Source organism: Heterodontus francisci, chromosome 3 (assembly GCF_036365525.1).
Source record: "Heterodontus francisci isolate sHetFra1 chromosome 3, sHetFra1.hap1, whole genome shotgun sequence".
In the NCBI taxonomy this organism is placed as follows: domain Eukaryota; kingdom Metazoa; phylum Chordata; class Chondrichthyes; order Heterodontiformes; family Heterodontidae; genus Heterodontus; species Heterodontus francisci.
In genome coordinates, this window is record NC_090373.1 from 208,201,144 (window position 1) to 208,224,983 (window position 23,840).

The 23,840-nt window shown below is 42.9% G+C and overlaps 1 protein-coding gene across 1 annotated transcript in view; it reads right to left on the minus strand.

Moving 5' to 3' along the window:
* The window catches only part of LOC137366351 (epoxide hydrolase 1-like), a 112,466-nt gene that overhangs the window by 69,671 nt on the left and 18,955 nt on the right, over positions 1 to 23,840 (minus strand). The window contains exon 2 of the mRNA XM_068028249.1: positions 4,946 to 5,144. Coding sequence (XP_067884350.1) covers positions 4,946 to 5,128 — 183 coding nt within the window. The 5' untranslated portion in view covers positions 5,129 to 5,144. The remainder of the gene's footprint in view (positions 1 to 4,945; positions 5,145 to 23,840) is intronic.

Consider the following 23,840-nt stretch of genomic DNA (forward strand, 5'->3'; position numbering starts at 1 on the left):
GCATTTGTGGAAGAATAGATAGGCTTGATGGCTGACGTGGACACGGTGGGCCTTGGGCCCTGTTTCAGTGCTGTATAACTCTATCACTATTGTAGTCAAACTAGTACATTTATTAGTAATATTACTAATCCTGTTACCAGTGCAATCACCCTGTCCAGCAGCATATCTAAATTCCCAGCACTATTACCAGCCCTAGTGTCAGCCTCGGCTCCGTCAGTAATAATCTTACCTCTCAGTCACAAGCTTCTGGGTTTAAGTTCCAATCCAGGGCTACAGCAGAAAAAACAAGGCTGACACTCCAGTGCACTACAGAGGGAGTGCTGCACTGTCGGGGGGTCAGTACAGAGGGAGTGCTGCACTGTCGGGGGGTCAGTACAGAGGGAGTGCTGCACTGTCGGGGGGTCAGTACAGATGGAGTGCTGCACTGTCGGGGGGTCAGTACAGATGGAGTGCTGCACTGTCGGGGGGTCAGTACCGAGGGAGCGCTGCACTGTCGGGGGGTCAGTACCGAGGGAGCGCTGCACTGTCGGGGGGTCAGTACAGAGGGAGTGCTGCACTGTCGGGGGGTCAGTACAGATGGAGTGCTGCACTGTCGGGGGGTCAGTACAGACGGAGTGCTGCACTGTCGGGGGGTCAGTACCGAGGGAGCGCTGCACTGTCGGGGGGTCAGTACCGAGGGAGCGCTGCACTGTCGGGGGGTCAGTACCGAGGGAGCGCTGCACTGTCGGGGGGTCAGTACAGAGGGAGCGCTGCACTGTCGGGGGGTCAGTACCGAGGGAGCGCTGCACTGTCGGGGGGTCAGTACCGAGGGAGCGCTGCACTGTCGGGGGGTCAGTACCGAGGGAGTGCTGCACAGTCAGAGGGTCAGTACCGAGGGAGTGCTGCACAGTCAGAGGGTCAGTACCGAGGGAGTGCTGCACTGTTGAAAGTGCTGTCTTTCTGCTGAGATGTTAAAACAAGCCCAGTCTGCTGTCTCAGCTGGATGTGGAAGATCACACAGCATTATTTCAGACAAGATCCGGGGAGTTCTCCCCAGTGTCCTGGCCAATATTTATCCCTCTATCAACATCATGAAAACATCATCTGGTCATTATCACATTGCTGTTTGTGGGAGCTTGCTGTGTGCAATTTGGCTGCCGTATTATCTACATTCCTGCAGTGTTCACACTAGTTCTTCATTGTCTCTGAAGTGTCTTGCAATGTTCACATTGTCCTGAAAGGCACTATATAAATCCATGGCCTTTTTTCTTTTCTCCTTCTGTTCTGTTATTAATAATTCTATAACCAGTAATATTTCTGTTACAAGACTCGTTGTAGATCTATTACTAGTGTTATTACTATCTCAAATGGCACTTCTCTATTATAGAGTCATTTATGAGAAAGAAGGAGGCCATTCGGCCCATGAGTCCATGCCAGCTCTCCATGAAGCTACGCTGTCAGTCCCACTCCCTGACTCAATCTCCGTATCCCTGTAAGTCTATTTCTCTCAGGTGACCATCCAACTTCCTCTTGAATCTGTGATTTGTCTCCGCTTCCACCACCCTTGTAGGCAGCGAGTTCCAGGTCATTACCACCGCTGTGTAAAAAAAAAACTGTTTCCTCATATTCCCCCTGCATCTTTTGCCCAAAACCTTCAATCGATGTCCCCCAGTCCTTGTACCATTAGTTAATGGAAACAGTTTTTCTTTGTCTAACTTACCTAAGCCTATCATAATCTTGTACACTTCTATTAAATCTCCACTCAAGAGAACAAATCCAGCTTTTCCAACCTAATCCTGGAATTAAAATCCTCCATCCCTGGAATCATTCTGGTAAATCTGCTCTTCACCCTCTCAAGGACCCTCACATCCTTCCTGAAGTGTGGTGACCAGAACTGGACACAATCCTCCAGTTGAGGCCTAACCAGAGCTTGATAAAGGTTCAGCATAACTTCCCTGCTTTTGTACTCAATACCTCTATATATAAATCCCAAGATCCCATATGCTTTACTAACTACTCTCTCAATATTTCCTGCCACCTTCAAAGATCGATGCACATGCACCCCCAGGTCCCTCTGTTCATGTACACTCTTTAGAGTTGTGCCATTAAGTCTATATTGTCTCTGCCTCTTCCTTCTGCCAAAATGCATCATCTCACACTTGTCAGTATTATATTGCATCTGCCACCTCTCTGCCCATTCTGCAAGTCTATCTATATACTGTTGCAGGCGGTTCATATCATCCTCACTGTTTGCCACTCCTCCAAGTTTGGTATCATCAGCAAATTTTGAGATTCTACTCTGTATTCCAAGATCAAGTCATTTATAAATAGTAAAAAAGCAGTGGTCCCAGCTTTGACCCTTGGGGAACATCACTGTCTGCCATCCTCCAGTCTGCAACCATTTAACATGACTCACTGGTTTCTGTCCATAAGCCAATTTTTTTATCCAATTGGACACTAAGCCTCCTATTCCATGAGTCTCAATTTTGTTAATCAGCCTTTTATGTGTTACTTTATCAAATGCTTTCTTAAAATCCATATAGACAACATCGATCAACATTCCCTTCATCAACCTTCTCTGTCACTTCATCAAAAAATTCAATTAGATTAGTCAAGCATGATCTGCCTTTTACAAATCTGTGCTGACTATCCTTAATTAACTCAATCCTCCCCAAGTGTCTGTTGATAATTTCCCTGATTATTGTTTCTGAAACCTTACCCACCACTGATGTTAAACTAACTGGTTTGTAGTTACTAGGACTGTCCTTACACCCTGTCTTTAATAAGGGTGTCACATTTACCACTCTCCAATCCTCTGACACCTCCCCTGTATGCAGAGGAGATTGGTTACAATTACTATTATCAACTATCTTAGCAGTACTATTACCAGCTCTATTACTAGTAAAATTACCAGCACTGTTGATTGGCACCCCATCTACAAACATTCACTCCCTCCACCACCGACGCACAGTGGCAGCAGTGTGTACCATCTATAAGATGCACTGCAGCAATGCACCAAGGCTCCTTCGACAGCACCTTCCAAACCCGTGACCTCTACCAACTAGAAGGACAAGGGCAGCAAATACATGGGAACACCACCACCTGCAAGTTCTCATCCAAGTCACACACCATCCTGACTTGGAAATACCTTGCCGTTCCTTCACTGTCGCTGGGTCAAAATCCTGGAACTCCCTTCCTAACAGCACTGTGGGAGTACCTACCCCAAATGGACTGCAGTGGTTCAAGAAGGCAGCTCACCACCACCTTCTCAAGGGCAATTAGGGATGGGCAATAAATGCTGGCCTGGCCAGTGACACCTACACCCCATGAATGAATTTTTAAAAAAACTGTTACTGGTAAAACTCCAGCTCTGTTCTTAGTAAAACTCCAGCTCTGTTCTTAGTAAAACTCCAGCTTTGTTCTTAGTAAAACTCCAGCTCTGTTCTTAGTAAAACTCCAGCTCTGTTCTTAGTAAAACTCCAGCTCTGTTCTTAGTAAAACTCCAGCTCTGTTCTTAGTAAAACTCCAGCTCTGTTACTAGTAAAACTCCAGCTCTGTTCTTAGTAAAACTCCAGCTCTGTTCTTAGTAAAACTCCAGCTCTGTTCTTAGTAAAACTCCAGCTCTGTTCTTAGTAAAACTCCAGCTCTGTTCTTAGTAAAACTCCAGCTCTGTTCTTAGTAAAACTCCAGCTCTGTTCTTAGTAAAACTCCAGCTCTGTTCTTAGTAAAACTCCAGCTCTGTTCTTAGTAAAACTCCAGCTCTGTTCTTAGTAAAACTCCAGCTCTGTTACTAGTAAAACTCCAGCTTTGTTCTTAGTAAAACTCCAGCTCTGTTACTAGTAAAACTCCAGCTCTGTTCTTAGTAAAACTCCAGCTCTGTTCTTAGTAAAACTCCAGCTCTGTTACTAGTAAAACTCCAGCTCTGTTCTTAGTAAAACTCCAGCTCTGTTACTAGTAAAACTCCAGCTCTGTTACTAGTAAAACTCCAGCTCTGTTACTAGTAAAACTCCAGCTCTGTTACTAGTAAAACTCCAGCTCTGTTACTAGTAAAACTCCAGCTCTGTTCTGAGTAAAACTCCAGCTCTGTTCTGAGTAAAACTCCAGCTCTGTTCTGAGTAAAACTCCAGCTCTGTTCTGAGTAAAACTCCAGCTCTGTTCTGAGTAAAACTCCAGCTCTGTTCTGAGTAAAACTCCAGCTCTGTTCTGAGTAAAACTCCAGCTCTGTTCTTAGTAAAACTCCAGCTCTGTTCTTAGTAAAACTCCAGCTCTGTTCTTAGTAAAACTCCAGCTCTGTTCTTAGTAAAACTCCAGCTCTGTTCTTAGTAAAACTCCAGCTCTGTTCTTAGTAAAACTCCAGCTCTGTTCTTAGTAAAACTCCAGCTCTGTTACTAGTAAAACTCCAGCTCTGTTCTTAGTAAAAGTACCAGCTCTGTCACCTACTCTTTTCCTGGCATTATAACTAATGCTATTACAATAACTATTACTGCCTCCAATACCAGCATTCTTTAGCTCTATCAATATTATTATCCCAGCACTATTACTGGCTGTTTTACCAACACTATTACTAATAATATCACCTCTTCTATTACTCGTACTATTTCTAACTATTAATAGCACCATTACTGGTACTTTTACCAGCTCTACTACCAGCATCTTTAGTTTAGAGGCCTATTACTAGCACTATCACCTGCCTGGTTATTAACTCTATTACCAGTTTAGTTACTGGCTGTGTTAATACTGGTAACACAATTGGCTAGAAATATTATCAGCTGTTGCTTGTTCAATTACTAGTTCCTGATCTGTAACTAATTCTACCAGTGGTCTGTTGTTGGTTCTATTACTGGTCAGTTACCAGCTCTATTGCTAGTTAGTAACGTAATAAAACCAGTCAGTAACTGACTTTATTACTGTTTCTCTTGCCAGTGTTATCATTGGTTCTGTTGCTGGCTATCAGTTCAATGGTTACCTGAATCATTTCCATAGATGTTTCGATTGTGAAAGGGTGGATTCTTTCATCCTCCTCCTTTGTATCAGTTCGCTCACCAGCACCCCACCAGCCGTGCCCCTCTGGAATAGTCTTGGGGCTCTTGTGGAAAAGCAAATAATAAAGGAAAGTTCCAACTGCTATGGTGAAGATGAGGAGGAACATTTCGGAATCACAGAATCTGGAAGGGAGGAGAACCAAATATTGATGAGTGAAATAGACTGTGATTCACTTTACTCAGCTCAGAAACTCTCACAGACATATGTCCTTACTCAAAACAGAGTGAACATCCTCGAAAAATGGCCACAGACACAACCGCAGCACCAGACACAAAGGAACGGACAGTATTCATGGCGAACTTTAATCTTCACAATCTTTAATCTGGACAAACAAAAAGTGCAGTAATTGCGTGGAGGATGAATTGGTGATAGTTTTCTAAATCAGTATGTCAAGGAAACAACTAGGGAACAGGCTATTTTTGATCCAGTATCGTGCAATGAGACAGGGTTAATTAATAATCTTGTCGTAAAGCAGTGTGGAATAGTCATGATAATAACAGAGAATTTTACATGGAGTTTGAAACTGATTTAGTTAAATCCCAAAGTAGGGTCTTAAATCTGAACAAAGCTACCTCTGTAAGCATGAGGGAGCCTGGGAAACTACATTCAAAACTATGATGGTATGAGGTAGATTGGGAAACTACATTCAAATCTATGACAGTATGAAGTAGATTGGGAAACTACATTCAAATCTATGATGGTATGAGGTAGATTGGGAAACTACATTCAAATCTATGATGGTATGAGGTAGATTGGGAAACTACATTCAAATCTATGATGGTATGAGGTAGATTGGGAAACTACATTCAAATCCATGACGGTATGAGGTAGATTGGGAAACTACATTCAAATCTATGACGGTATGAGATAGATTGGGAAACTACATTCAAATCTATGACGGTATGAGGTAGATTGGGAAACTACATTCAAATCTATGACGGTATGAGGTAGATTGGGAAACTACATTCAAAACTATGACGGTATGAGGTAGATTGGGAAACTACATTCAAATCTATGACCGTATGAGGTAGATTGGGAAACTACAATCAAAGCTATGACCGTATGAGGTAGATTGGGAAACTACATTCAAATCCATGACGGTATGAGGTAGATTGGGAAACTACATTCATAGCTATGTAGGTATGAGGTAGATTGGGAAACTACTTTCAAATCTATGTAGGTATGAGGTAGATTGGGAAACTACATTCAAAGCTATGTAGGTATGAGTTAGATTGGGAAACTACATTCAAATCTATGACCGTATGAGGTAGACTGGGAAACTACATTCAAAGCTATGACCGTATGAGGTAGATTGGGAAACGACATTCAAATCCATGACGGTATGAGGTAGATTGGGAAACTACATTCATAGCTATGTAGGTATGAGGTAAATTGGGAAACGACATTCAAAGCCATGTAGGTATGAGGTAGATTGGGAAACCACATTCAAAGCTATGACAGTATGAGGTAGACTGGGAAACTACATTCAAATCTATGACGGTATGAGTTAGATTGGGAAACTACATTCAAAGCCATGTAGGTATGAGGTAGATTGGGAAACTACATTCAAAGCTATGATGGTATGAGGTAGATTGGGAAACTACATTCAAAGCTATGATGGTATGAGATAGATTGGGAAACTACATTCAAAGCTAAGACGGTATGAGGTAGATTGGGAAACTAAATTCATTGCGATGTAGGTATGAGTTAGATTGGGAAACTACATTCAAATCTATGACGGTATGAGGTAGATTGGGAAACTACATTCAAATCTATGACGGTATGAGGTAGATTGGGAAACTACATTCAAAACTATGACGGTATGAGGTAGATTGGGAAACTACATTCAAATCTATGACCGTATGAGGTAGATTGGGAAACTACATTCAAAGCTATGACCGTATGAGGTAGATTGGGAAACTACATTCAAATCCATGACGGTATGAGGTAGATTAGGAAACTACATTCATAGCTATGTAGGTATGAGGTAGATTGGGAAACTACTTTCAAAGCTATGTAGGTATGAGGTAGATTGGGAAACTACATTCAAAGCTATGTAGGTATGAGTTAGATTGGGAAACTACATTCAAATCTATGACCGTATGAGGTAGACTGGGAAACTACATTCAAAGCTATGACCGTATGAGGTAGATTGGGAAACGACATTCAAATCCATGACGGTATGAGGTAGATTGGGAAACTACATTCATAGCTATGTAGGTATGAGGTAAATTGGGAAACTACATTCAAAGCCATGTAGGTATGAGGTAGATTGGGAAACTACATTCAAAGCTATGACAGTATGAGGTAGACTGGGAAACTACATTCAAATCTATGACGGTATGAGTTAGATTGGGAAACTACATTCAAAGCCATGTAGGTATGAGGTAGATTGGGAAACTACATTCAAAGCTATGATGGTATGAGGTAGATTGGGAAACTACATTCAAAGCTATGATGGTATGAGATAGATTGGGAAACTACATTCAAAGCTATGATGGTATGAGGTAGATTGGGAAACTACATTCAAAGCTATGATGGTATGAGATAGATTGGGAAACTACATTCAAAGCTAAGACGGTATGAGGTAGATTGGGAAACTAAATTCATTGCGATGTAGGTATGAGTTAGATTGGGAAACTACATTCAAATCTATGACGGTATGAGGTAGATTGGGAAACTACATTCAAATCTATGACGGTATGAGGTAGATTGGGAAACTACATTCAAAACTATGACGGTATGAGGTAGATTGGGAAACTACATTCAAATCTATGACCGTATGAGGTAGATTGGGAAACTACATTCAAAGCTATGACCGTATGAGGTAGATTGGGAAACTACATTCAAATCCATGACGGTATGAGGTAGATTAGGAAACTACATTCATAGCTATGTAGGTATGAGGTAGATTGGGAAACTACTTTCAAAGCTATGTAGGTATGAGGTAGATTGGGAAACTACATTCAAAGCTATGTAGGTATGAGTTAGATTGGGAAACTACATTCAAATCTATGACCGTATGAGGTAGACTGGGAAACTACATTCAAAGCTATGACCGTATGAGGTAGATTGGGAAACGACATTCAAATCCATGACGGTATGAGGTAGATTGGGAAACTACATTCATAGCTATGTAGGTATGAGGTAAATTGGGAAACTACATTCAAAGCCATGTAGGTATGAGGTAGATTGGGAAACTACATTCAAAGCTATGACAGTATGAGGTAGACTGGGAAACTACATTCAAATCTATGACGGTATGAGTTAGATTGGGAAACTACATTCAAAGCCATGTAGGTATGAGGTAGATTGGGAAACTACATTCAAAGCTATGATGGTATGAGGTAGATTGGGAAACTACATTCAAAGCTATGATGGTATGAGATAGATTGGGAAACTACATTCAAAGCTATGATGGTATGAGATAGATTGGGAAACTACATTCAAAGCTATGATGGTATGAGATAGATTGGGAAACTACATTCAAATCTATGACGGTATGAGTTAGATTGGGAAACTACATTCAAAGCTATGACGGTATGAGTTAGATTGGGAAACTACATTCAAATCTATGACGGTATGAGTTAGATTGGGAAACTACATTCAAATCTATGACGGTATGAGGTAGATTGGGAAACTACATTCAAATCTATGACGGTATGAGGTAGATTGGGAAACTACATTCAAAGCTATGACGGTATGAGGTAGATTGGGAAACTACATTCAAAGCTATGACGGTATGAGGTAGATTGGGAAACTACATTCAAATCTATGACGGTATGAGGTAGATTGGGAAACTACATTCAAAGCGATGACGGTATGAGGTAGATTGGGAAACTACATTCAAAGCTATGACGGTATGAGGTAGATTGGGAAACTACATTCAAAGCTATGATGGTATGAGATAGATTGGGAAACTACATTCAAAGCTATGATGGTATGAGATAGATTGGGAAACTACATTCAAAGCTATGATGGTATGAGATAGATTGGGAAACTACATTCAAAGCTATGACGGTATGAGATAGATTGGGAAACTACATTCAAATCTATGACGGTATGAGTTAGATTGGGAAACTACATTCAAAGCTATGATGGTATGAGATAGATTGGGAAACTACATTCAAATCTATGACGGTATGAGTTAGATTGGGAAACTACATTCAAAGCTATGTAGGTATGATGTAGATTGGGAAACTGCATTCAAAGCGATCACGGTATGAGGTAGATTGGGAAACCAAATTCAAAGCCATGCAGGTATGAGGTAGATTGGGAAACTACATTCAAAGCTATGACAGTATGAGGTAGACTGGGATACTACATTCAAATCTATGACGGTATGAGTTAGATTGGGAAAATACATTCAAAGCCATGTAGGTATGAGGTAGATTGGGAAACTACATTCAAAGCTATGATGGTAAGAGATAGATTGGGAAACTACATTCAAATCTATGACGGTATGAGTTAGATTGGGAAACTACATTCAAAGCTATGATGGTATGAGGTAGATTGGGAAACTACATTCAAAGCGATGACGGTATGAGGTAGATTGGGAAACTACATTCAAAGCCATGTAGGTATGAGGTAGATTGGGAAACTACATTCAAAGCTATGACAGTATGAGGTAGATTGGGAAACTACATTCAAAGCTATGACGGTATGAGGTTGATTGGGAAACTACATTCAAAGCTATGACAGTATGAGGTAGATTGGGAAACTACATTCAAAGCTATGACGGTATGAGGTAGACTGGGAAACTACATTCAAAGCTATGATGGTATGAGGTAGATTGGGAAACTACATTCAAATCTATGACGGTATGAGGTAGATTGGGAAACTACATTCAAAGCTTTGATGCTATGAGCTAGATTGGGATAATACATTCAAAGCTATGACGGTATGAGGTGGATTGGGAAACTACATTCAAAGCTATGACGGTATGAGGTACATTGGGAAACTACATTCAAAGCTATGACGGTATGAAGTAGATTGGGAAACTACATTCAAATCTATGACGGTATGAGGTAGATTGGGAAACTACATTCAAAGCCATGATGGTATGAGGTAGATTGGGAAACTACATTCACATCTATGATGGTATGAGGTAGATTGGGAAACTACATTCAAAGCTATGACGGTATGAATTGATTGGGAAACTACATTCAAATCTATGACGGTACGAGGTAGATTGGGAAACGACATTCAAATCTATGACGGTATGAGGTAGATTGGGAAACTACATTCAAAGCTATGACGGTATGAGGTAGTTTGGCAAACTACATTCAAAGCTATGTAGGTATGAGTTAGATTGGGAAACTACATTCAAATCTATGACGGTTTGAGGTAGATTGGGAAACTACATTCAAAGCAAAGTAGGTATGAGTTAGATTGGGAAACTACATTCAAAGCTATGTAGGTATGAGGTAGATTGGGAAACTACATTCAAAGCTAAGTAGGTATGAGTTAGATTGGGAAACTACATTCAAAGCTATGTAGGTATGAGGTAGATTGGGAAACTACATTCAAATCTATGACGGTATGAGGTAGATTGGGAAACTACATTCAAAGCTATGTAGGTATGAGTTAGATTGGGAAACTACATTCAAAGCTTTGATGCTATGAGCTAGATTGGGATAATACATTCAAAGCTATGACGGTATGAGGTAGATTGGGAAACTACATTCAAAGCTATGACGGTATGAGGTACATTGGGAAACTACATTCAAAGCTATGACGGTATGAAGTAGATTGGGAAACTACATTCAAATCTATGACGGTATGAGGTAGATTGGGAAACTACATTCAAAGCCATGATGGTATGAGGTAGATTGGGAAACTACATTCAAAGCTATGACGGTATGAATTGATTGGGAAACTACATTCAAATCTATGATGGTACGAGGTAGATTGGGAAACTACATTCAAATCTATGACGGTATGAGGTAGATTGGGAAACTACATTCAAAGCCATGATGGTATGAGGTAGATTGGGAAACTACATTCAAAGCTATGACGGTATGAATTGATTGGGAAACTACATTCAAATCTATGATGGTACGAGGTAGATTGGGAAACTACATTCAAATCTATGACGGTATGAGGTAGATTGGGAAACTACATTCAAAGCTATGACGGTATGAGGTAGTTTGGCAAACTACATTCAAAGCTATGTAGGTATGAGTTAGATTGGGAAACTACATTCAAATCTATGACGGTATGAGGTAGATTGGGAAACTACATTCAAATCTATGACGGTTTGAGGTAGATTGGGAAACTACATTCAAAGCTAAGTAGGTATGAGTTAGATTGGGAAACTACATTCAAAGCTATGTAGGTATGAGGTAGATTGGGAAACTACATTCAAAGCTAAGTAGGTATGAGTTAGATTGGGAAACTACATTCAAAGCTATGTAGGTATGAGGTAGATTGGGAAACTACATTCAAATCTATGACGGTATGAGGTAGATTGGGAAACTACATTCAAAGCTATGACGGTATGAGTTAGACTGGGAAACTACATTCAAAGCTATGACGGTATGAAGTAGATTGGGAAACGACATTCAAATCTATGACGGTATGAAGTAGATTGGGAAACTACATTCAAATCTATGACGGTATGAGGTAGATTGGGAATCTACATTCAAATCTATGACGGTATGAGGTAGATTGGGAAACTACATTCAAAGCCATGATGGTATGAGGTAGATTGGGAAACTACATTCACATCTATGATGGTATGAGGTAGACTGGGAAACTACATTCAAAGCTATGACGGTATGAATTGATTGGGAAACTACATTCAAATCTATGACGGTACGAGGTAGATTGGGAAACTACATTCAAATCTATGACGGTATGAGGTAGATTGGGAAACTACATTCAAAGCTATGACGGTATGAGGTAGATTGGGAAACTACATTCAAATCTATGACGGTATGAGGTAGATTGGGAAACTACATTCAAAGCTATGACGGTATGAGGTAGATTGGGAAACTACATTCAAAGCTATGACGGTATGAGGTAGATTGGGAAACTACATTCAAAGCTATGACGGTATGAGGTAGATTGGGAATCTACATTCAAATCTATGACGGTATGAGGTAGATTGGGAAACTACATTCAAAGCTATGACGGTATGAGGTAGATTGGGAAACTACATTCAAAGCTATGACGGTATGAGGTAGATTGGGAAACTACATTCAAAGCTATGACGGTATGAGGTAGATTGGGAAACTACATTCAAATCTATGACGGTATGAGGTAGATTGGGAAACTACATTCAAAGCTATGACGGTATGAGGTAGATTGGGAAACTACATTCAAAGCTATGACGGTATGAGGTAGATTGGGAATCTACCATCAAATCTATGACGGTATGAGGTAGATTGGGAAACTACATTCAAAGCTATGACGGTATGAGGTAGATTGGGAAACTACATTCAAAGCTATGACGGTATGAGGTAGATTGGGAAACTACATTCAAATCTATGACGGTATGAGGTAGATTGGGAAACTACATTCAAATCTATGACGGTATGAGGTAGATTGGGAAACTACATTCAAAGCTATGACGGTATGAGGTAGATTGGGAAACTACATTCAAAGCTATGATGGTATGAGGTACATTGGGAAACTACATTCAAAGCTATGACGGTATGAGGTAGATTGGGAAACTACATTCAAAGCTATGACGGTATGAGGTACATTGGGAAACTACATTAAAAGCTAAGACGGTATGAGGTAGATTGGGAAACTACATTCAAAGCTATGACGGTATGAGGTAGATTGGGAAACTACATTCAAAGCTAAGACGGTATGAGGTAGATTGGGAAACTACATTGAAAGCTATGACGGTATGAGATAGATTGGGAAACTACATTCAAAGCTAAGACGGTATGAGGTAGATTGGGAAACTACATTCAAAGCTATGACGGTATGAGATAGATTGGGAAACTACATTCAAAGCTATGACGGTATGAGGTAGATTGGGAAACTACATTCAAAGCTATGACGGTATGAGGTAGATTGGGAAACTACATTCAAAGCTATGATGGTATGAGATAGATTGGGAAACTACATTCAAAGCTATGACGGTATGAGGTAGATTGGGAAACTACATTCAAAGCTATGATGGTATGAGGTAGATTGGGAAACTACATTCAAAGCTATGACGGTATGAGGTAGACTGGGAAACTACATTCAAAGCTATGATGGTATGAGGTAGATTGGGAAACTACATTCAAAGCTATGATGGTATGAGGTAGATTGGGAAACTACATTCAAAGCAATGACGGTATGAGGTAGATTGGGAAACTACATTCAAAGCTTTGATGCTATGAGCTAGATTGGGAAACTACATTCAAAGCTATGATGGTATGAGATAGATTGGGAAACTACATTCAAAGCTATGATGGTATGAGGTAGATTGGGAAACTACATACAAATCTATGACGGTATGAAGTAGATTGGGAAACTACATTCAAAGCTATGATGGTATGAGATAGATTGGGAAACTACATTCAAAGCTATGATGGTATGAGGTAGATTGGGAAACGACATTCAAAGCTATGATGGTATGAGGTAGATTGGGAAACTACATTCAAAGCTATGATGGTATGAGGTAGATTGGGAAACTACATTCAAAGCTAGGATGGTATGAGGTAGATTGGGAAACTACATTCAAAGCTATGATGGTATGAGGTAGATTGGGAAACTACATTCAAAGCTAGGATGGTATGAGGTAGATTGGGAAACTACATTCAAAGCTAGGATGGTATGAGGTAGATTGGGAAACTACATTCAAAGCTATGATGGTATGAGATAGATTGGGAAACTACATTCAAATCTATGACGGTATGAGGTAGATTGGGAAACTACATTCAAAGCTATGATGGTATGAGATAGATTGGGAAACTACATTCAAATCTATGACGGTATGAGTTAGATTGGGAAACTACATTCAACGCTATGATGGTATGAGATAGATTGGGAAACTACATTCAAATCTATGACAGTATGAGTTAGATTGGGAAACTACATTCAAAGCCATGTAGGTATGAGGTAGATTGGGAAACTACATTCAAAGCTATGACAGTATGAGGTAGACTGGGAAACTACATTCAAATCTATGACAGTATGAGTTAGATTGGGAAACTACATACAAAGCCATGTAGGTATGAGGTAGATTGGGAAACTACATTCAAAGCTATGATGGTATGAGATAGATTGGGAAACTACATTCAAATCTATGACGGTATGAGTTAGATTGGGAAACTACATTCAAAGCTATGATGGTATGAGGTAGATTGGGAAACTACATTCAAAGCGATGACGGTATGAGGTAGATTGGGAAACTACATTCAAAGCCATGTAGGTATGAGGTAGATTGGGAAACTACATTCAAAGCTATGACAGTATGAGGTAGACTGGGAAAATGCATTCAAAGCTATGACGGTATGAGGTAGATTGGGAAACTACATTCAAAGCGATGACGGTATGAGGTAGATTGGGAAACTACATTCAAAGCTATGATGGTATGAGATAGATTGGGAAACTACATTCAAAGCTATGATGGTATGAGGTAGATTGGGAAACTACATTCAAAGCTATGATGGTATGAGGTAGATTGGGAAACTACATACAAATCTATGACGGTATGAAGTAGATTGGGAAACTACATTCAAAGCTATGACGGTATGAGATAGATTGGGAAACTACATTCAAAGCTATGATGGTATGAGGTAGATTGGGAAACGACATTCAAAGCGATGATGGTATGAGGTAGATTGGGAAACTACATTCAAAGCTATGATGGTATGAGGTAGATTGGGAAACTACATTCAAAGCTATGATGGTATGAGGTAGATTGGGAAACTACATTCAAAGCTATGATGGTATGAGGTAGATTGGGAAACTACATTCAAAGCGATGACGGTATGAGGTAGATTGGGAAACTACATTCAAAGCTATGATGGTATGAGATAGATTGGGAAACTACATTCAAAGCTATGATGGTATGAGGTAGATTGGGAAACTACATTCAAATCTATGACGGTATGAGGTAGATTGGGAAACTACATTCAAAGCTATGACGGTATGAGGTAGATTGGGAAACTACATTCAAATCTATGACGGTATGAGGTAGATTGGGAAACTACATTCAAAGCTATGACGGTATGAGTTAGATTGGGAAACTACATTCAAAGCTATGTAGGTATGAGGTAGATTGGGAAACTACATTCAAATCTATGACGGTATTAGGTAGATTGGGAAACTACATTCAAAGCTATGACGGTATGAGGTAGATTGGGAAACTACATTCAAATCTATGACGGTATGAGGTAGATTGGGAAACTACATTCAAAGCTATGACGGTATGAGTTAGACTGGGAAACTACATTCAAAGCTATGACGGTATGAAGTAGATTGGGAAACGACATTCAAATCTATGACGGTATGAAGTAGATTGGGAAACTACATTCAAATCTATGACGGTATGAGATAGATTGGGAAACTACATTCAAAGCTATGACGGTATGAAGTAGATTGGGAAACTACATTCAAAGCTATGACGGTATGAGGTAGATTGGGAAACTACATTCAAAGCTATGACGGTATGAAGTAGATTGGGAAACTACATTCAAAGCTATGACGGTATGAGGTAGATTGGGAAACTACATTCAAAGCTATGACGGTATGAGGTAGATTGGGAAACTACATTCAAATCTATGACGGTATGAGGTAGATTGGGAAACTACATTCAAATCTATGACGGTATGAGGTAGATTGGGAAACTACATTCAAATCTATGACGGTATGAAGTCGATTGGGAAACTACATTCAAATCTATGACGGTATGAGGTAGATTGGGAAACTACATTCAAAGCTATGACGGTATGAGGTAGATTGGGAAACTACATTCAAAGCTATGACGGTATGAGGTAGATTGGGAAACTACATTCAAAGCTATGATGGTATGAGGTAGATTGGGAAACTACATTCAAATCTATGACGGTATGAGGTAGATTGGGAAACTACATTCAAAGCTATGACGGTTTGAGGTAGATTGGGAAACTACATTCAAAGCCATGTAGGTATGAGGTAGATTGGGAAACTACATTCAAATCTATGACGGTATGAGGTAGATTGGGAAACTACATTCAAATCTATGACGGTATGAGGTAGATTGGGAAACTACATTCAAAGCTATGACGGTATGAGGTAGATTGGGAAACTACATTCAAATCTATGACGGTATGAGGTAGATTGGGAAACTACATTCAAAGCTATGACGGTATGAGGTAGATTGGGAAACTACATTCAAAGCTATGATGGTATGAGGTAGATTGGGAAACTACATTCAAATCTATGACGGTATGAGGTAGATTGGGAAACTACATTCAAATCTATGACGGTATGAGGTAGATTGGGAAACTACATTCAAAGCTATGACGGTATGAGGTAGATTGGGAAACTACAATCAAAGCTATGTAGGTATGAGGTAGATTGGGAAACTACATTCAAAGCTATGATGGTATGAGGTAGATTGGGAAACTACATTCAAAGCTATGACGGTATGAGGTAGATTGGGAAACTACATTCAAAGCCATGTAGCTATGAGGTAGATTGGGAAACTACATTCAAAGCTGAGACGGTATGAGGTAGATTGGGAAACTACATTCAAAGCTATGACGGTATGAGGTAGATTGGGAAACTACATTCAAAGCTAAGACGGTATGAGTTCGATTGGGAAACTACATTCAACCCTATGACGGTATGAGGTACATTGGGAAACTACATTCAAAGCTATGACGGTACGAGGTAGATTGGGAAACTACATTCAAAGCTATGTAGGTATGAGGTAGATTGGGAAACTACATTCAAATCTATGACTTTATGATGTAGATTGGGAAACTACATTCAAAGCTATGACGGTATGAGGTAGATTGGGAAACTACATTCAAAGCTATGACGGTATGAGGTAGATTGGGAAACTACATTCAAATCTATGACGGTATGAGGTAGATTGGGAAACTACATTCAAAGCTATGACGGTATCAGGTGGATTGGGAAACTACATTCAAAGCCATGTAGTTATGAGGTAGATTGGGAAACTACATTCAAAGCTATGACGGTATGAGGTAGATTGGGAAACTACATTCAAAGCTTTGAAGCTATGAGCTAGATTGGGAAAATACATTCAAAGCTATGACAGTATGAGGTAGATTGGGAAACTACATTCAAAGCTCTGACGGTATGAGGTAGATTGGGAAACTACATTCAAAGCTATGATGGTATGAGGTAGATTGGGAAACTACATTCAAATCTATGACGGTATGAGGTAGATTGGGAAATTACATTCAAAGCTATGTCGGTCGGAATTAGATTGGGAAACTACTTTCAAACATTCACAATATATATCAATGTCTTTGATGTGGAGAGCGAATGTATTGTTTTCTGATGATTCAGAACTAGGCAGGAAAATAAGCTATGAGGAGGGCACAAAGAGACTGCAGAGGAATTTAGGCAGGTTGAGTGAGTGGGCAACAAGGTGGCAGAATGAATATAATGTGCAAAAATGAGACATTATCCAAATTGGTAAGAAAAATAGAAAAGCAAAATATCTTTCAAAAGGTGAGTGACTGTTGTTATTCAAAGTACATAAATCACAGAAGGTTAATTCTGTCCAAGCAACACACTCATGAAATTCACTCCCTTTCTGACGTGCTGCTCTGTTTATCCTAATCTATATGAAAGTTAAAATCCCCCATGAACATCTGGCTGCTTTGTGACATGCTTGTCTAATCTCAGCATTTATACAAACTACCAGTTTCCAGCTGCTACCTGGAGCCCTATCCATAACTCCCACTACAGTCAGAAATCCCTTTCTCTTTATAAATTCTACCCATATAGTCTCCACTCTCTACTTACCTCTCGTTATTATCTCTCTTATCATTGAAGTGATTTCAGCCTTAGTCACCAAGGCCACTGCTCCTCCTCGACTATTCTCCTGATCTTTCCTGTAGACCTTATTACCTGCTATATTGAGCTCCCTGTACTGACTGGCCTGGCAGCCATGGGCTGAATGTTGTGGCTGGGCCGCAGGCCCCAATGTCGGGACCGGAAAGAGGTGCAGCTTCTGTTTGGGTGGCGATCAGCACACAACCTTCCAGCAGCCGGCCAATTAACAGTGGGGAGGCATTGGGGCCAAGCACTGAGAGTGTGGAGGCTGCATCGGGGCCAAGCACTGAGAGTGTGGAGGCAGCAGAGGTAGTGAGTGTTGAGGCTGCATCGGGGCCAAGCGCTGAGAGTGTGGAGGCAGCATCGGGGCCAAGCACAGAGTGTTGAGGCTGCATTGGGGCCAAGCACTGAGTGTGGAGGCTGCATCGGGGCCAAGCACAGAGTGTGGAGGCAGCAGAGGCAGTGAGTGTTGAGGCTGCATCGGGGCCAAGCACTGAGAGTGTGGAGGCTGCATCGGGGCCAAGCACTGAGAGTGTGGAGGCAGCAGAGGCAGTGAGTGTTGAGGCTGCATCGGGGCCAAGCACTGAGAGTGTGGAGGCAGCATCGGGGCCAAGCACAGAGTGTTGAGGCTGCATTGGGGCCAAGCACTGAGTGTGGAGGCTGCATCGTGGCCAAGCACAGAGTGTGGAGGCAGCAGAGGCAGTGAGTGTTACGGCTGCAGCAGGTGCTGGTGCCATCTTTAAAGGGCTGCCAACATCGCTTATAATGGAATCTGACTGGAAAGCTGAGAAGTTTAAGGAAACCTGCCGCCAGAATGGCAGAAGGAAAGACCCCAGGTGGCCCCACGGTTTTGTGGTGCCTCCCTGCAGGCTCTCCTGCAGGCTGCAGGGGCAAGGTGGGAAGTCCTGTTCCCCAAGGACTGGACGAGGAGACTGACCTGACTTACCAAGCAAGCCTGGATGGAGATAGTGGACAAGGTCAGCAGCTGTTGGGTCACCCCCACCTCCCCCCAGAACCTGGATCCATCGCCACAAGCACATCTGCCAAGTTGAGTACACCGTTCCTCTTTTCCCTTTGGGCTTGCATGTGACAAGGTGAGAGGGAGAGTTTGGTGGGGAGGGAATGACCACCCAGTCGGTGGCAGTATGTTCAGGCAGCAGCACATCCTGGCAGAGGCATGGCAGTATCGTGGTGAGAGGTGCCCGTCTGTGATTGCTGACTCCAGTGAGGTCCCTCGAGGGTGGCCACATGCAGGAGGCATTCGTGCGCCTCCACCATGGACTGCTGAGCAGCCACCAGGGTAGAGATTGTGCTGGTCTTCATGATGCAGCAAACTGTGTTCATCCATTTGCTTGCAGGAGAAGACAGCCCATAATATTAAGGAACAGGCGAAAGCACCATGGAGGAGGAGGCATTAGAACTGTCAGGGCAGCATGGCACCTATCCATGGCAGATGGCGAGACAGGAGTGAAGATACAAGAGAGTGAGTGGCTGAGTACAGGGGTACAAGGGTGTAGAATGCTCATGAATCCACCACTGACACATGGAGCTTCACAGTAGGGATAATTGGATCTCTCTGCTCTTCAACCTGACCTGCATGAGAGAGCAGACAGCTGGAGAGACCAGGGGACACCCAATCCACCTCTGAGGAGGAGGAGGAGGAGGGAGCCTCAGAGGGTGCATCACATCATTCCCCCACATTCTCCACCAGTGCAGACACTCTGACATCTGCGGGTATCTGTTTGCACTTAGATTCGGGGACATAAAAACTTAAGAAATAGGAGCAGGCGTAGGCCATTCAGCCCTTCAAGCCTGCTCCATCATTCAATGAGATCATGGCTGATCTTCTACTTCAATACCATTTTCCTACACTATCCCCATATCCCTTGATGTTTTTAATATGTAGAAATCTATCAATCTCAGTCTTGAACATACTCGATGACTGAGCCTCAGCTGTGACCAGAGGACTGTGGAGGCCAGGTCCATGTTGAGCCCCAAGAGTTTTCGACAACATGGCAAATGCTGCAGCAGCAGAGAGAGTTGATGGAACATTTGGCAAAGCTTTCAGAGACTACGTGCATTCAAAGGCAGACAATGGAGGAGTCCATCCAGGCCTTGAGGGCTACCATGTCTCTGTTTGTCATTTGTCTCCTACATGGAGAGATTGGCAACCCTCATGGAGACCAGTCAGTGGGTGCTGGAGCTACATGCAGACCTGCACACTATCACATTGTGTAGCAGTGGCAAGGCAAGAGGGGAGAGACACTTGGAGTCTCCACCAGGTCCACACACTCCTCAGGCCAGCAGGGAGGTATGAGTGTGCCTTGCAAGGGAGGAGGAGAGGCTGCCTTCTGCCTCTGGGACTCCTCTCAGGGCGCTGCTGGTATGGACAGTGGCTTCTCAGCCCCTCTGCCAGTGACACCAGCATCTCAAGTAGCCGAGACAACAGAGGAGGCTCCTGCATCTGTACAGAAACCCCATAGCCAGTCAGGGCCCTCCAGGCCTCAAACAGTTGACCTTAGGACAACTGCTAAGGTCATCCCGAGCCACGGGGCAGCAAGGTCAGCAGTCTGCCTCCACCTCAGCTGACAGCGCAGTGGGAGAACCACGTCGGAGCATGGCTAAGAGATTTAAGAAGAATACCTAGCTGCATTGGGGTTCACGGGTGAAAGGAGTATCAAAATGTTAAGCCTCGCGTTTTGTTGTGCTGTTTCATAAAGGATTAATGTATTTTGCCCTACATTTCCTTCCAATTCTTGCTGCTCTTTGGGACTTCAGTTCCACCCTAGCTTCCTCAAAGAGCTGGTTGAGAGAGACCATGTCACATACATTGGGAACCTGGGCACTAGGTGATGGAATGGGAAATGAAGGAGACACTAGCAGGGTCATGATTTATCAGTATGGAAACGACAGGTAGGAAGGGTTATCTGAAACGTCTGCGTATTAGCCTCTTCTGAGCCTCCCTTGCATGTATCTCATTGCACCTTGCCTGTGGTCCCTGGGGGCTCTCCATCTTACATCACCTGGTCAGCAGCCTCCTGCACATCCTTATCACTGGAGGAGGCTTCGCAATCTGTCAGATCCTCATTGTTCAAAGCCTTCGTCCTCGGCAGTGCCAGGTTGTGCAGTGCACATCAGACCAGGAAGATACACAAGACCCTTGCTGGGACATACTGAAGGGCTCCACCAGATTCATCAAGGCACCTGAATCACATCTTCAGAAGTCCGACGGCCTGTGCGATGGTCGCTTGGGTTGCCCCATGGCAGGTGTTATACCCCTCCACTGCATCTGTGCATGGCTTCCTCACAGGCGTCAGTAGCCATGTCCTCAGTGGATAGTCCTTGTCTCTGAGTAGCCATCCCTGAAGGAATAGCTGTGGCACCTGGGAATGCCCAGTATGTATACATCATGGCTGCTTCCCAGGAATCATGCACACACCTGAAGGATTGGTCTGCAGTGGTTGCAGATCAGTTGTACATTGACTGAGTGGAAATCCTTCTTGTTCAAGTCATTGGCTGGTCTGTGGGAGCCTTGATGGCCACATGTGTGCAGGCTGTCACCTGGGGGAATCCAGCAATGGCCCTGAGCCCAATGGCTCTCTCAGCTTGACTGTCCGGATCAGTGCAGAAATGCACACACACTCACTGGCCCTCTTAATAGATCGATCAACTGCAGACTGGGAGATCTCACATATACTTCAATGGATCCTGGGAAAGATCCAGAGGTGTAGAAATTCAGCACCACAGTGACCTGCAGTGCCACTGGCATTGACTGGTCATCACCTCCCATGGGGCTCAGCTCATCCTCCAGCATGGCCCATAGCTTCAGCCACTATCTCTCTGGAGAGGTACAGTCTTTGGAGACACTGCTGCTTTTTTGCAGGTAGTTGAGCCTCGGAGGGTAGTTGAGCCTCAGAGAGTAGACCATTTCTGGAGGGCTCAGGAGGCTGATGGTGTGCCCCTCAGCCCCCTTCTCCTGTGACCCCATGCCTAACAGGCCCCCCTGTTGACCCTGAGGTTGCTGATCTCTGCTGCCTGGGGCTGGGCCTCCCTCTGTCTCTGCTCCTCCTCAGCGGGGGTCCAGTATGAATGAGGCCCATGGCAGGTGGCCTCTCTCTCTCTTTCTGCTTGAGTGCCACTACCCCAATTGGACTCTGGCAGCAACAGCCACCCACCCCCCCACCCCCGATCCCTGCAGTGCTGGCACCTTAAGACCCTCCTGGCTTTGTTTGCTGCTGCCCTCACTGCTCCACCCTCCCTGGCACACCACGCCCCTGGCATGCCATGCCAGCTGTCTCCATTGCTGCTGGTGAGAGACAGCATTGAGCTTCCATTTCCTTGCTGCCTCTTTTTACTGGGTGAGGCGCAGAAACCCTGTGGTTCCCATGCACCATTTGCAAAATTCAAAACCCCCCATAAAACCCCTCAATTGGTCAATCAATTGCCTTAATTACCTTCCTGCCATGTCCATGTGTGATGTTGACCACCTCTGAGACTGTTCCCAAAGGATCCGGAAAATTTCTGCCCATGCCTCCATAATGACTAAAGGGTCATAACCTCCCGGTCAAATTCATTCAATTTGTTGTTTATTTTCTGTGCGTTTATATAAAAAACACTTATTTGGGCCACACCCCTAACCTGTCCTTCTGCTCTGATCTTTTACATTAGAGGGGAGTTCAGGAGAAGTTTTTTCATCGAGAGGGTGGTGAGGGTCTGGAACTCACTGCCTGAAAGGCTGCTGGAGGCAGAAACCCTCAACTCATTGAAAAGATACTTGGATATAAACCTGAGGAGCTGTAACCTACAAGATGACGGAAAGTGGGATTTAGCTGGATAGCTCTTTTTCAGCCAGTGCAGACACAAAGAATAAAGAACAAAGAACAGTACAGCATAGGAACAGGCCATTCGGCCCTCCAAGCCTGCGTCAATTTTGATACCTGCCTAAACTAAAACCTTCTGCACTTCTGGGGCCCATATCCCTCTATTCCCATCCTATTCATATATTTGTCAAGATGCCTCTTAAACGTCATTATCGTATCTGCTTCCACCACCTCCCCCGGCAGCAAGTTCCAGGCACTCACCACCCTCTGTGTAAAGGACTTGCCTCGCACATCCTCTCTAAACTTTGCCCCTCGCACCTTAAACCTATGTCCCCTAGTAACTGACTCTTCCACCCTGGGAAAAAGCTTCTGACTATCCACTCTGTCCATGCCGCTCATAACTTTGTAAACCTCTATCATGTCGCCCCTCCACCTCTGTCGTTCCAGTGAAAACAATCCGAGTTTATCCAACCTCTCCTCATAGCTAATGCCCTCCAGACCAGGCAACATCCTGGTAAACCTCCTCTGTACCCTCTCCAAAGCCTCCACGTCCTTCTGGTAGTGTGGCGACCAGAATTGCACGCAATATTCTAAGTGTGGCCTAACTAAGGTTCTGTACAGCTGCAACATGACTTGCCAATTTTTATACTCTATGCCCTGACCGATGAAGGCAAGCATGCCGTATGCCTTCTTGACTACCTTATCCACCTGCGTTGCCACTTTCAGTGACCTGTGGACCTGTACGCCCAGATCTCTCTGCCTGTCAATACTCCTTAGGGTTCTGCCATTTACTGCATACCTTGCACCTGTATTAGACCTTCCAAAATGCATTACCTCACATTTGTCCGGATTAAACTCCATCTGCCATTTCTCCGCCCAAGTCTCCAACCGATCTATATCCTGCTGTATCCTTGGACAATCCTCATCATTATCCGCAACTCCACCAACCTTTGTGTCGTCCGCAAACTTACTAATCAGACCAGCTACATTTTCCTCAATCATTTATATATACTACAAAGAGCGAAGGTCCCAGCA